Below are 13,630 nucleotides of genomic sequence, written 5' to 3' on the forward strand. Positions count from 1 at the left end.
TTGGGATGGACACACTTCCCCTCCCCTGTGAGGAACCTGTTTGGAGGCACAGGGAGATGCTGTGCATGGGCACAGGGCTGCATGTCCCACAGGACACAGCACACAGTGTGTGTGTGAGCAAGCCCAGGGACTTGACTTAGCTGAGGGAGCACTGGAGGAACTCCCAGGTTTGCCACAGAAGGAATAATAAAACTGAGAAGTTCACTCTTTGTCAAGTTCCCTGCCAGTGGTACCCAAATTTGCTGGTTTAAAATACCTCTGTTATAGTCTGCAGGACTGACACAGTTGCAGCTGAGCTGACAATACAGCCACAACTGTTTTCTGATTGTATTTGTATTTCTGAAAGCAAAATACTAATAGAGATGACTGATGGGTGACATGTAATCCACATTCTGCTCTCTCTTGCAAAAATGTCAGCCTGGCTGAGAAATAACCAGAATTTTAATGCATGTTAATTTGTGCAATGCATTTTGCATACATTTGCTTTTATTTTTGTATTCTGCAGGCAGCTGGAGTAAGTAAAAAAAGATCTATAATCATCTCAGAATTAGAAAAAAATTTGAAAGCCAAAGCTTTATTCCATATTCATTGTTTGAATATTAAAATAGCAGAATCACATGCTTTGGCTTTTATGATCTTACAATGAAGCCACAAATACATTTAGAAATATTTGTGTTTTTCCTTTGGAAATGAGCTGCAACAGAATAAATCTATATATCCTGTTACTTGATATGCATTAAGAGCAAATCTAAACACAGCTTCAGGTGCAGTTCAAACTACCCCATAACACCTGAACAGGGGTGTGTATTTCCCCAAGGAGTCCTCATTGCAGAGCCACCCTCACACATCCATAGCAGGCTGAGGCAGAGCAGCCTTTCCACACTTTCATTTAATCTCTGTGCAGGTAACACACACACGGGAGTCACAGCTCCTCCCAGGAAGGTGGAAATAGCTGTTACATACAAAGATGGTATCTCTCAGCTTTCAGGGCAGTATTTGGGGAACAGTTCAAACCCTTCTTCAGAAAAAACACCTCTGCTGTAAGCATTGCACTGCCTTCTGATGCACAGGGGAGAACAAGCAACACACAGTGAACCTGCAAGAGACCACAGACATGGCCAGAAAACTAAAATATGAACAGATAGGGAAGGTGCTCCTTTATTTCTCTCTGGTTTACACTGCTCTGGGCAGCTTGGACAAGACAGTTCAGCCACCAGTGTGGGGGAGTTTAATGCCAGGAGTGTCCACAATGCCCCTCTGTGGCAGCCACAGGTCCTGGCAGTCTGCACAGGGGCACTGCACCCAAAACTGCCACGGATTGTTGGCAGAGACCTGATTGCTTCTGTTCCTTGGAGTGAGACATCCAATCTTGGTGTAAAGTGTGTAATAGCCATGGCAATGGCAGGTCATCAACCACTGCAGGGGGAGCTGTAAGGAAACATCTGGATTACACAGAACAGAGAGTGGAATGAGCAAAAGAGAATGAGGAGGAAACAAGACAGTGAGGAAACCTCCCACATCTCATTGCAAGGATGTCTCTGAGTTACAGAGACCCCCAGGCTGCCTTTAGGGGAGACTGGGGTCACATGCAGAGCAGATTCCCACAGTTGTGTGGCAGTTTAATTGATAACTCTGAGCTCATCTCCCCACAGGGCAGTGAGAAGCACTTGTGTTGATTCACTCTGTCAGCTCAGCCTCTTGTTACAACAATGGAAGAAACAGAAATATAAAAAATTTGAGAAAAAAAGGAAAAATTAGTAAAACAATAGAAGAATACTTTAAAATATAATATTCTAATTTTAAAAATAAGATTAAATGTCTAACAACAAAATTATATTCAAAATGTGTTATATGCTGCCAACTTTTCCTGTGAACCAAATTCCTCAGGGATTTTTACCAGTCTATGAAACAGCTGATCAAAGACATGCTGCAATTTTCCAAATAAGATGGGGAAAGTATGCTGGGATACTGTAAGATCACATACCAGAGCCAAAAAACCCTCTGTCACAATGCAAGAGCTTTTTTTTTTCCTGGTACCATTTCTTAGGAGCCTCAAATCCTGCCGCAACTCAGACAAAGTTCAGATTTGCCAATCCTGAACATCTCTATTTAGTTCTAGTTGCTTAGCAGTTCCAGGTGTAAGTCCAGTACCTTCAGAGATGGAACAAAGGGTCAGCATCACTCCTTACTGTTGCCTCCGAGACAGAAAAGAGGGTGTCTAGAAGTTAAAAGGGTAATCCTGGGATGACATTTAGTCAGCAAGTTATTTGAAAGTCAAATATATGTAATTTTTATGTATATGCATTATATAATACCACATATTCATGTAATAATATTATAAATATAAATATATATATATGTATGTATTTGTGTTTAAAAATCCAGAACATGATCCTGCCCGAAACTGAGGTGGGTCCCAGAAGGTAGAGCTGAGTTGGCAGTGACCTGTGCCAGCTGCAGAACATGCTCAGCTCTGAGGGGCTCGGGGTGATGAAATGGTTGTGTCTGACAGGGAGGGAGAAGGCAGGGACAAGACTGTGCAGTGCACTTAACTGTCATCCTGTATAGAGTGATTGCTACCACACTAAATGACAAGGTAAAAGAGCATTTACTTCTAGGCAGTGGGGAGTCCCAGAGACTACAAATGAAAACTAACAGATACCACGAGGAAAATGTGCAGTGCAACACACTGTGCACAGAGCACATTCACAACAACTCCATCAAATAACTATTTAGTACTGCAAGAAAAAGTGCATCTGAAGAGCTGTCTGATCTAACAGCAGTGTGTTCATACTCCATTTAATCTCTCCTCTGCTGAAGCACAAAATACCGTGGCTATTCCTAATTTAAATTAGCTTGTGACCCATCACCAGTGCTAACAGTTGACCAAAACACAACTGTACAGTTATACTGATGCAGAAAAGGGCCAGAACACTCCCTGCTCAGAGAAATGGATGCTGCCTCCTCAGCTCTCTTACAAACGCTGTAATTACATCTCACATAAGGCAGCTCTCAGGACTCTGTTCAGATTTACAACACCCTTAATACAGACATTTACAAAAACAAAGAGGTGTCACCCCTCTCCCCTGCAGATCGAGGATTTCCTCATGCCCAGTCATGCTCACTATTCCAGACTCTGGGAAGTTCAAGATCCACATCCTAGTTCTCATCAGAGCATACAATGAGCCCTGGAAATTCAGGTATTTTCTAGAAATCTTAGACATGGAAGCTGAATTTACTTCCAAACTTTTCAAATTATCCATCTGTGTAGCAGAGCAATTCATATGTTCACACAAAAGGCAGTGCCCACAGAGCTAAAAGGCAGATCATGTCTGTGGAAACTCTGCAGAAGGAGAAGAGAAATAGCAAAAAGTGAAGACAGAGTTGGGGATTCAGCATGTTCGTTAAATCAAGTTAACTTCCCTTCCGTGCTGGCTACAAAATGGATAGTTGGGAAAAAACATATGAAGGGAAATCATTCAGAATCTCTCCTTACTGTTATTTTAGGAACCAAACTTGGCAGAGGTTTGAGGTAACCTGTCTGTGCACATCAGCAGGCTCAGGCTCCCAGCTTGGGGACCTCAGGCAGCACCACAGCCAGACCAGGGAAAGAAAGTCCACAAACACTTGGCCCTCTGTTCAAGGCCCCCCAGGCTCAGGCAAAACTGACTCCATGGGAACTCACCTCAAGTGATGTCCATGGGATTGCTCTACAGTCACACAGCAATGAACGCTTATGAACTGTAAATACAGCAAAGTTTCAATGCAAAGTCACACCCCAGAATTACGTGAATGTTTTCCATAAGCAGAATGTGCAGTCCAAATTTCTGAGAAGCCAGAGTGCCATTGAGGGGCTCACCAACCTTCCTGTACTGTGAACCACTGACCAGACATTTAGAAAAGATGTTCAAACCCACTGCAGCTTATTTCTCCTTCCACAGGACCAGCTGCACTGGGCACCCTCAGAATGGGACCCCAATGACTCCGAACAATGCAATATACAGGTATTAATTACCCAACCAGTTCTTCCTTCCCCTTTGATGTACTGGACACAGGACCAGCTGCACTGGGCACCCTCAGAATGGGACCCCAATGACTCCGAACAACGCAATATACAGGTATTAATTACCCAACCAGTTCTTCCTTCCCCTGTGCTGTACTGGACACAGGACCAGCTGCACTGGGCACCCTCAGAATGGGACCCCAATGACTCCGAACAATGCAATATACAGGTATTAATTACCCAACCAGTTCTTCCTTCCCCTGTGCTGTACCGGACGTGCAGCCAGCTGCAGACACCAACAGGGGAGCAGGTGTGAAGTCAGACATTACCAAAACCCCTGACATGGTGTGTTTGAGGAAGATCAGGGTGATCCAAAGAATGCCTTTTAAACTTCTGTTCTATGAGACTAATACCAGGGGTTATGTAAACTAACATGGAATTATGACTTGTTATGTTTTTATGTAAGCATTATGATTAATTTTCTTGCCTATTGTTATTATTTCTCTTGATTTCTTAGCCAACTCTTCAGCAGAGATGAGGAACCTGGAGCTGTGCCTTGTGTGGAGTTTCAGAGCTGGGCTCCTGGGAGACCTTTTTGCTGTGTTTCAGTCCGGTGCTGCAGTGGAGGCTGAGGAGTCTGTGCCATTATGTAACTGCCTGGCAGGGTGTACCCTCAGGCACTGATAATCTGGTTTACCGCTTGTCATTTGCTAATACTTCGGGGTTTTCTCCAGCTTATGCATCGTGGATGTTACGGAGGGGTGTTGCCTTCAGAGCTGTCAAAACCACAAGCTGTCAAAGAAGATTTCTTGTGTCCCTGGACACAGTTCAGCATCTACTTGCTCTTCTATTCCCTTACAGTTTTCCTCAGCAAAACACCCTCTCTCCAGCCGTGAGAATGAAAGTGTATCCACGACCGAAACCCGTGGCAGGACCATTTATCACCCAATCCTCCAGTATCAACCTTGGGAAAACATTACAGGGCACAAACTCCAAACACTTCACCCCAGTCCTGGCATTAATTGTAATTCAAGCCACACATTTTCTGACATCCTTATTTCTGCTTTCTCTGGTAATGCAACAACTACAATAACAATTGTTAACATATACACTGACGTAAGAAACCTGGTGCAAGAGTTGAAAACTGTAGGATTTGCCCCTTGTGCTTATGAAGGTTATTCCAGCATTCTCCTCTACAGCTCCCAAACAGACAATAAAACAACTGGGCATATTTGGACAAAAGCCTTAAAAATACCAACATTTGGCAACTTCTGTATTTTCCTGTTACATGAAGAAAGGAACAAAATATGCAAGGCCCTCAAAACTGAAGTTCTTGACTGGGTTCTGTCTCAAAGGAAGAAATTACTTTATATCTATCTTCTTAAGGTTGAAGTTATTTACAAAACTGCTGTTTTCATAAAATTATTAGTGTTCTGCCAAGTAGGACCTGAATTTATGAAAAATAATTTTTAAAGGATATAAGGATAATTTGAAGGATAAAAGAATAATTTTTAATAACCTAAACTGTCCTCATCAGAGAGGAGAGATAAGAGGGAAGAGAAATGAATGTAAAACAGATGTGCAGATTCCTTTCAAAAGGTGTCCTCCCTCTACTTAATAGAAAATAAATAAAGGGAATTAGCCTTCCTCATTGATTCTCTGTCAAAATTTTCTGTCATAATATGAAGTATCAAATTTTCACTTGAAATTCCTGTGAGATATTTATTCTGGGATACAACTTATATCACAAATGCTGTATTGGAAGGAGTCACATATCAAAAGAAGCTCTCCAAAATTCTAATTCCATTCTGAATGCCATGACCTGTGGTATAAAAACCAACTGATTAAATGATCAGTGTGGGAAATAAGTAGAGGAGGAAAGTCCATCACAAAAGACAAAAGGACAGTGACATTCCTTTAACACCATTATTTAACAACATTAGACACTCAGAGATCTGACCAAGTCTCAAAGAGCAGACTTTGTTCCCTGAGCCCATTTCCAATGATCTGAATCTTCTAGAAACACCCAGGCTTTTATTTAACCTTTGCACACACATGTCACATCCATGTTAAACCCTGCTGGCTGCTCCATGGGTGGCTCCTGCAGGTGGCTGTGCTGCAGCAGGTGCATCCAGCAGGTGCATCCAGCGGGTGCATCCAGCAGGTGCCCTGGAATCGCAGTAGCCGAAGGGATTCTGTAAAACCTGCAGTGCACACACAGCCCTGCAGGGAGGTGCGTGCCCAGGGAAGGGAACAGTCTCCGCTGTGCAGCTTTTTTAAGTGTTTAACGAACCAGCACTTGTTTCCCCAGCTCCTCCCCTGCCCCTTAACCCGACACAGCTCAGAGGAGGGAGCAAGATTCCTGCCTCGGATTTCTGCAACTCCACCACCCAGGGGCAGCTCCTGAAAACCTGTTCCAGGATTAAGATGGACAAGGGCCACTATTACAGGCAGAAACTCTGCTTAGTCTGACAGCAGTAACTCTGGGCTAGCCCCTCACCTGTACCAAGCACTGTGTTTGCACAGCAGTTTGCACCAAGACACCAACCAGCCTGCAATGGGAGCTCCCTGGGAGAGGGGAGGGAGGGTCTGCATGGGCAGGAATGCAGCTCAGAGCTGCCCCTCCTAAAGCAGCCTGTCAGACTGATAGGGTTTGATCTAATTCCCAGATAGAACCAGCCAAACCTCTCCAGTCTGACAAGCAAAAGCTTTGAAATAGCTCTTTGAACCAGTTTACACAAAGGCTCAATATATGTCATTTTAGGCATTTGAGGCCACCTCTTGATGCCACATATTTCAAAAAACCCAAACAAGCCCCTGTGGAAGTAGAGGGCCAGAACACAGGTAACAATCACTGTAGCTGCACAAGGCCTTCCTTGGATCAGGAACATAATTGCATGTTATAAACCTGTTTTACAGCCACTAAGAGAGGAGTTCCATGGAACAGCATTTCATAGGTTTCAATAAAAGTAGATTTCTAAACAGATGAGAATCCCTCAGAATCTCAGAGGGCTCAGGACCCTGCTCAGAGCTGCTGCTCAAACCTCACTGAAGTGCAGCCACGCCCTGCATGCTCAGCACGGGTGTGGGCAGGGCCAGAGCCAGGCCCAGCAGGGTCACACACAGAACCAGCTCCCGTCTGGTAAAACAGCAGCCACGGGGACAGCTCAGCTTCCACCTCACCACAGATTCCAGCATTCACAGAACTCAGCCAAAAGACTCCTAAGGTGCCTTACAGTGCTCAAAAACTAAAGAGATGAAAGAAAAGTTCAGGGAATACATTGAACATGTTTTCTGGTCAGACAGCAGCTGACTGCGACTCACCTCTTGTTTGTTAGAGAGCTGTTAAGAGACAGAGAGGGAAGTGTGATCTCCCTAGTCAGGGTGAAAGGAAAGGGGCTGTAACTGTCACTGCAAGTAGAGCTGTGAAAACCTGAGGGGATGTTTTACTGTCCTTTTTTACTACAGTTATTTACTGTTAGAAATACCAGTATTTTGCAATTAATAATTGCAAGTAATAAGCTACTCCTAAAGACAGCACTAGAGTAAAGGACACTTGCAGTGTTCAACTCTGCATGTGGGAGAAAGTTTTTGAAGACAAGAGAGCAGATGTTTGGCATGAATGGATGCCCAATTTTGATGTGGAGGCATCAGTATTAGTGTGACTACATATAAACTGCAGTACTGGTTAGTCAGCAGTTTTCATGCAGGATTACACCCTGAACACTCCAGTCTGCTAAAATAATGAAGGCACTCAAAATTCCCAATACAAAACCCAGTGAATTCTTTTGTAACAAGGAAAGTTAGGCAGGGTTGCTACATCCCTCTGAGAGTAACCTTTATTTCATATTCTGTTTTTTTTACCATCCTTTCAGTGCATTTCAGTCCATCTGTGGCAGAAGGAACTGGCTTCAATGCCAGCACTAAGAGAAGTTCCTGCAAGAAGATGCAGAGCACCAAAGTTCATTGTGCTGCTGAAATGTTTAGAGGAATTTGACATAAACATATACAAGGCCTTAAGATCAGGCCTTCCTGAAGCTCTGGAGGTCTCATTCCCAGTCTGTCATAAATACCACTTCTCAAGGAGAATTCAAATCCAACGAGTCTGCTGGAAAATGCAGACAACCAAATGTTCCTGGGGCAGAAATGCATCTCATCTTCCTGCAAAAACCTAATCAAGGCTTAGAAGAAAGGAAAAGTACCTGGAAATTGCCTTCATAAATCTATCTGACAACCATTTTGTCAAGAAGAAAGACAGGAATATTAGTTTGTGGAGGCTGATCTCTTCTGGCCTGCAAGATGCAGTTTATAAAGGTCTGTAAAGACCAGAATTTGTACATAATACCTATACCATGTACCTATGTACACAGTTTGATGGTACAAAACACTAACACAAAACTGTGTCATGCCGTAAAGCTCCTCCCCATCCTCCAAATTAAGAAGCAAATTTGAAATTAAGGTTACTTATATCAAAATATTTTCTATGAGTTTTCTCCTAGTAAAGAATGATTACACTCAACTACCTGATGACTCTTTGTCATCTCAAATCAAACTGGAATAAAACAAGTTTAAAAGTTGCAGAGAGTTAACACAGAGAAAATTTAAAGAATTCATTAAAAAATGAAGGCTAGGCAGAGATATTATAATACATAATTTCAAATAAAAATCTTCAAGTACAATTTAGATAGTCTGTATCTGAGGTTTTGATTTGCACAGCTCTGCCATCAATTTACTTATTCCAAAATTACATTTGCTACAGCCAACAGCAAACGACACTGCTTCAAGCACCCTATTCCTTTATTCCCAACAGCAGAAAGGCAAAAAACTGTCCAGTCCTATTCCAGTACACATCCTGTCTCCTGAAACAACCCCTGTGGAGCACAAAGCAGGCCTGCAGTCTGTATGTCAGTAAATCTCATCCCACTGGCACGGCCGTGGCTCTAATCCCAATCTGTCAGCACAGGGGCACACACAGACACAGACGGAGCCCAGCACAGCCACAGCAACACTCGGATAAATCCCGCTCTGCTGGGGCACTGGGAGCAGCCTGACACAAACAACGGCCCTGCAGCCCTGGGGAGCAGGGGCCGGGCAGGTGCCACCCCCAGGCAGCACAGAGCCTGGCAGAGACGTGCTGGGAGGAACTGGGATGCAACACTGCCCCTGTAAATGCATGGCACACAGAACACCAGACACCACAGGAAACTGGGGTGCACAAAAAGTGCAGGTGAAGTCTTCAGTATGCTGTCAGAGATGTTCTCCCGGTAAGCTTTGCCATATTCAGGAAAACTGCTCAATACTGCAGAACTTCTTGGAACTTAAGAACAAAGAGACATAACTTCACTACTACACCGGCAGAAAAATTTCTTGAAGTTGGGAATGAGTCTCTGTTTGCAAATGATTTTTGTAAAAATAAATCAAATGAACTGTATTTTAAATGATAATGAGAAGTATCTCAATTGATTATATTTTTACTTTTGCTGTTTTCTGTGGCTTCCACATGCAAAAACTGCAGAAAAGTTATAAAAAAGAACTGCCTCCATTTAACACTTATTGAAAGAAAAACAAGGAGTGATCTAATGGATCACTGTTCTACAAGTAAGGCACAACACAAAATAACCTTCTGTTCTTTGGAAAGTATTCAATCCCTGCCCAAACTAACAACCAGCCTTGCAGGAGGTTCTGCTGCAACCAGATCCCACATTGGCATGAATCCTGTGGAAGGCAGAGATGCTGCGGGAATTGCAAGCTCCTCACCGGCACACAGACTTCAGCCACAACAAGGAGCTGCTGCAAAAGCCCACTTTTCAATTACTGGAGAAGGAAAAGAATCCCCGTGTGTTCCTATCAGCTCCTGCAACCGAACCCCACCCAGCAGCAATGACAGTGCAGTGAGGATCAGTGGGATTTGTAAGGATACACCTACAGGACACTCTCCCCATTCCCAGGTTGCAATAGCTGTGTTTACATCCCGGGAAGGGATGGCAGCGAGAACAGGGTCTGTTTCACGCTCTTTGATTATAAACTTCAGAAATTGTAGGTCTCTTTAGTTTGCAAACAAAGCGGCCCAGGAGTCTGCAGAGACCAGAACTAATGCTGACTCACTTCTGCCATGTGTCGATCCTCTTCTATCATGACAGGACTTGCTAAGCAATAGTATTAACTCCTCCCCAGCTAAATAACATGCACGGAGAACTGTGTCCCCAAAGGAACCACAGAACACCTCAGTTCAGAAGGGGAGCTCTGGGGATCACCCACAAACCCCTCTGCAAAGCAGGGCTCACTTGGAGGTTGGCTGGTGTGATTCAGGACATGTCTCATGCTCAAGGTAAGGGAGGAAGAGCTGGGGACCACAGCACCTGGTGGTGGCTCTGCTCAGAAAACAGGACATTCTGAGCTCACTTGTTCCCTCAGAGCATCGACCTTATTAGCCAAGTGCAGTACGTCCAGTTCCTGGGACACACAGAGCTTGTCTTTAAATATGAACCTTGGGAAAAATGGCATTTCTCCATTAATCCAATACACTCTGGTCTGCTTGAGCCCAAACTAAATTATGTCCAACTGCGTTATTTTGATACAAAAGACAGAACCATTAATCTTGTAAAAACACATTAAACACACACACCCGACCCCTTCACCAAGGACAAACATCTCCTATCGTGACTCCAGCAAACACTTTGAGGTAATACATGGTATCAGCTCTGAGAATCATGGGGTCATCATTTTTTCCCCACAGAAAAGCATTCACAAAGACCTCTCAAGAGAAAAGGAGATAACAGCAGTCCTTGGAAGCAGAAGATCTTCTCCCTTCAAGGTCTTCTGCTATCAGTGATTTGCAGCATTTTCCAAAATCTGCAAGTTTTCTTTTTTAAAATGCTGTTTCAAACCTCTTTAGAAATGACAACCTGTTGGACTGCAAATGCACACACTGCTGTTTAGGAGCTGATCTCAGGAAAGCAAACCCCAAGAAAAACAGAAAATTGGTAAGTCCTTTCATCCCATTCATCTCAATCGAGCAAGAGCCATGAAGCCTAAAATGTGAGAATTTAAATTCCTACATTTGTGACCCATATGAGTGATGACCACACAGAAATCATCTATTTAAAAATATGAGTATAATATTTCAGACATTTTCCCCTCAGCTGACTAAATATTAAAAATAAAAAGAACCAAAGCATCACTGTCCAACAAAACCCCAGTCGATATCTTCAGTTATGGAGCTCTGTCTTGACAAATTATAATTCTAGTATTTAATAAGTATTCAAACACAAGCTCAGAAATAGACAACTCCCTACATGGATTACACTTCCTGTTCCACAGAATATCAACATTTATGTCCATACAACAAGCAAAACTTTTAATTTCATGATATTGCAGATGGATCTAAAATACTTTTGGAGGTGGTAATACCTTTGAAACCAGAATAAACTTTTAATCACATCCACAGTACTTGACAAAATGCTTTAACACATCCTAGAGAGGAGAAGGATGCTACGAGGATACACAGCAGCCCAAATCTCTTCCTTGGAAAAGTGGCTGGGTTTGTGTAAACAAGGCTGACATGACAGTGGTGTGATCTGCTGCCTTCAGCAGCTGTTCCACAGCACTCCCGCACCATGAGTCACCTGGGACTGCTCTGGTTTCCCATCAGCAAGAAAACACTTCATTCATGCTGAATTGGGTGAACAGGGAGGGCAGCAGATAGCTGTGCTCAGAGGAGTGTCATCACCAGGCAACATCCTTCACAGGGATATTCTAGGCTCACATTTCTGTCATGAAGTAGTAGCTACAACATCAATTTTCTGTGTTTCTGATATAAATTTCTGTATTTCAGACAGATTTTTAAAGAGGGTACCTTGAATGCTCTAACCATGTTTTAATTGTGCTATTTTGTGAGGTGCAGTAAAAATCAGCATTTCTGTAGGACAAGAACATCAATTAAATGCACTTCTCTGGCAGAATTTGAGAGAAACAGAGGATAAGCTGGACAGACGAGGAGCAAGACCTGTGCTTCTGTAGCCATCTTGCACCAGCACGCCTGGGATTTTTGCCTGGAGTGCAAACAGCCGAACTTGATTTTGATTTACATTTTCCGGGTGATATTAAAAGCAGCTTAGTTTGAGCGATGTGTCAGATTTCTGCACCCTCGTGCTGGGATTTGCTGAGGGTAAGGACAGCCACACCTGCCGCCTGTGCGGTGCCAGAATCGATGAGCTGGGGTCCCAGCCCTGGGAAGATCAATGTGCTGGAGCCGCGGCTTTGCAGCACTGTTGCACTAAGATCTTCCCAGGGCTGAAACGAAACGCTTTGCTTTTGGTGCAGCGCAAGAGAAAAACTTAGCTTCTCTCTCATTACTGCAACATTTTGAAGCTTTGCTACACAACGATGATAACCGACAGTATCTGGAAATCCAGCTTTGCCACAGGCTGCCGCTAACAAATCTGGGCTGCTTTAAAACGGCCGGTACGAGCCGAGCTGAAAGCAGCAAGAAAGGGGTATTCTGCCAGTCCTACATTCTCCTCCCTTCTCTTTAAACCCCACCCCACCCCACCACCAGAGAAGTCAGCCCCCTTACCTGATAATATCATCGTTGTGGCCGAGGAAGAATTTCTGGCTGTGCTCCCTGGTGTTGTAAACCACGCCGACTCCAGCCACGAAGTACACGACCTCTTTTCCTGCCGTGTAGTACAGGTTGTTGCGACACTGGTGGCCCCGGTAGCCGTACACCCACTCCAGCCGCAGCTGGCAGCGCGGAGCCGTCCGATCCGCCATGATAACCAGCCCCCTGCCCACCCGCACGCCGCCGGGCGCTGCCCCGCCTGCCCAGCACGCTGTGCCCTCTCCACCGCCGCCGATCGTGCCGTGCCGGAGCCTCAGGTGGCCCTGGGGCGCGGGGATGCTGCGGGGCAGCGCATCGGGCAGCGCACCGGGCCGCGGTGCCGCCGCTCAGCGCCGCGCCGCCACCATCGTCTGCAGCCGCCGCTCCGCCGCTGCGCGACCGGCAACTTCTCGGGGGCACAAAACACACCTACATGAGCAGCAGACGCGGCTTTTTTTTCTCTCCGAAGGCAAAGTAACTTCTGTGCGTCACCAGCACCACCTGCCAAGGGCTCCCCGCTGCGCCTCCCGTGTTGCACCTTCTTGGCTTCCTGCACAAAGCTTCCTGGGTGCTCTTCTTTTTAACACAGCGACCCTCGGGCCAGGGCTGTGAGAGAAGAGAACACAAACCCCGTGGGTTTGAATTGCAGAGTGCACGTGTGTTTAAAAGGCAAAGGGGCTGTTGGATGGGGCAGCTCTGCAGGGATGAGGGAACAGTCTGGATGGGGCAGCTCTGCAGGGATGGGGGGACTGTCTGAAATGGGACAGCTCTGCAGGGATGGGGGGGACTGTCTGCACGGGCAGCTCTCCAGGGATGGGGGACTGTCTGGATGGGGCAGCTCTGCGGGGATGGGGGGACTGTCTGGATGGGGCAGCTCTGCGGGGCTGGGGGGACTGTCTGGATGGGGCAGCTCTGTGGGGATGGGGGGACTGCACGGGCAGCTCTGCAGGGATGGGGGGACTGTCTAGATGGGGCAGCTCTGCAGGGATGGGGGGACTGTCTAGATGGGGAAGCTCTGCAGGGATGGG

The 13,630-nt window shown here is 45.2% G+C and overlaps 1 protein-coding gene across 7 annotated transcripts in view; it reads right to left on the reverse strand.

Moving 5' to 3' along the window:
• EML6 (EMAP like 6) overlaps window positions 1–13,630 on the reverse strand; it is an 87,202-nt gene that overhangs the window by 72,657 nt on the left and 915 nt on the right. For all 7 annotated transcript variants that reach the window (XM_071582241.1, XM_071582244.1, XM_071582243.1 and 4 more), the window contains exon 2: window positions 12,579–13,208. In XM_071582241.1, coding sequence (XP_071438342.1) covers window positions 12,579–12,775 — 197 coding nt within the window. In that variant the 5' untranslated portion in view covers window positions 12,776–13,208. The remainder of the gene's footprint in view (window positions 1–12,578; window positions 13,209–13,630) is intronic.

This window comes from Pithys albifrons, chromosome 2 (assembly GCF_047495875.1).
Source record: "Pithys albifrons albifrons isolate INPA30051 chromosome 2, PitAlb_v1, whole genome shotgun sequence".
Lineage (NCBI taxonomy): Eukaryota > Metazoa > Chordata > Aves > Passeriformes > Thamnophilidae > Pithys > Pithys albifrons.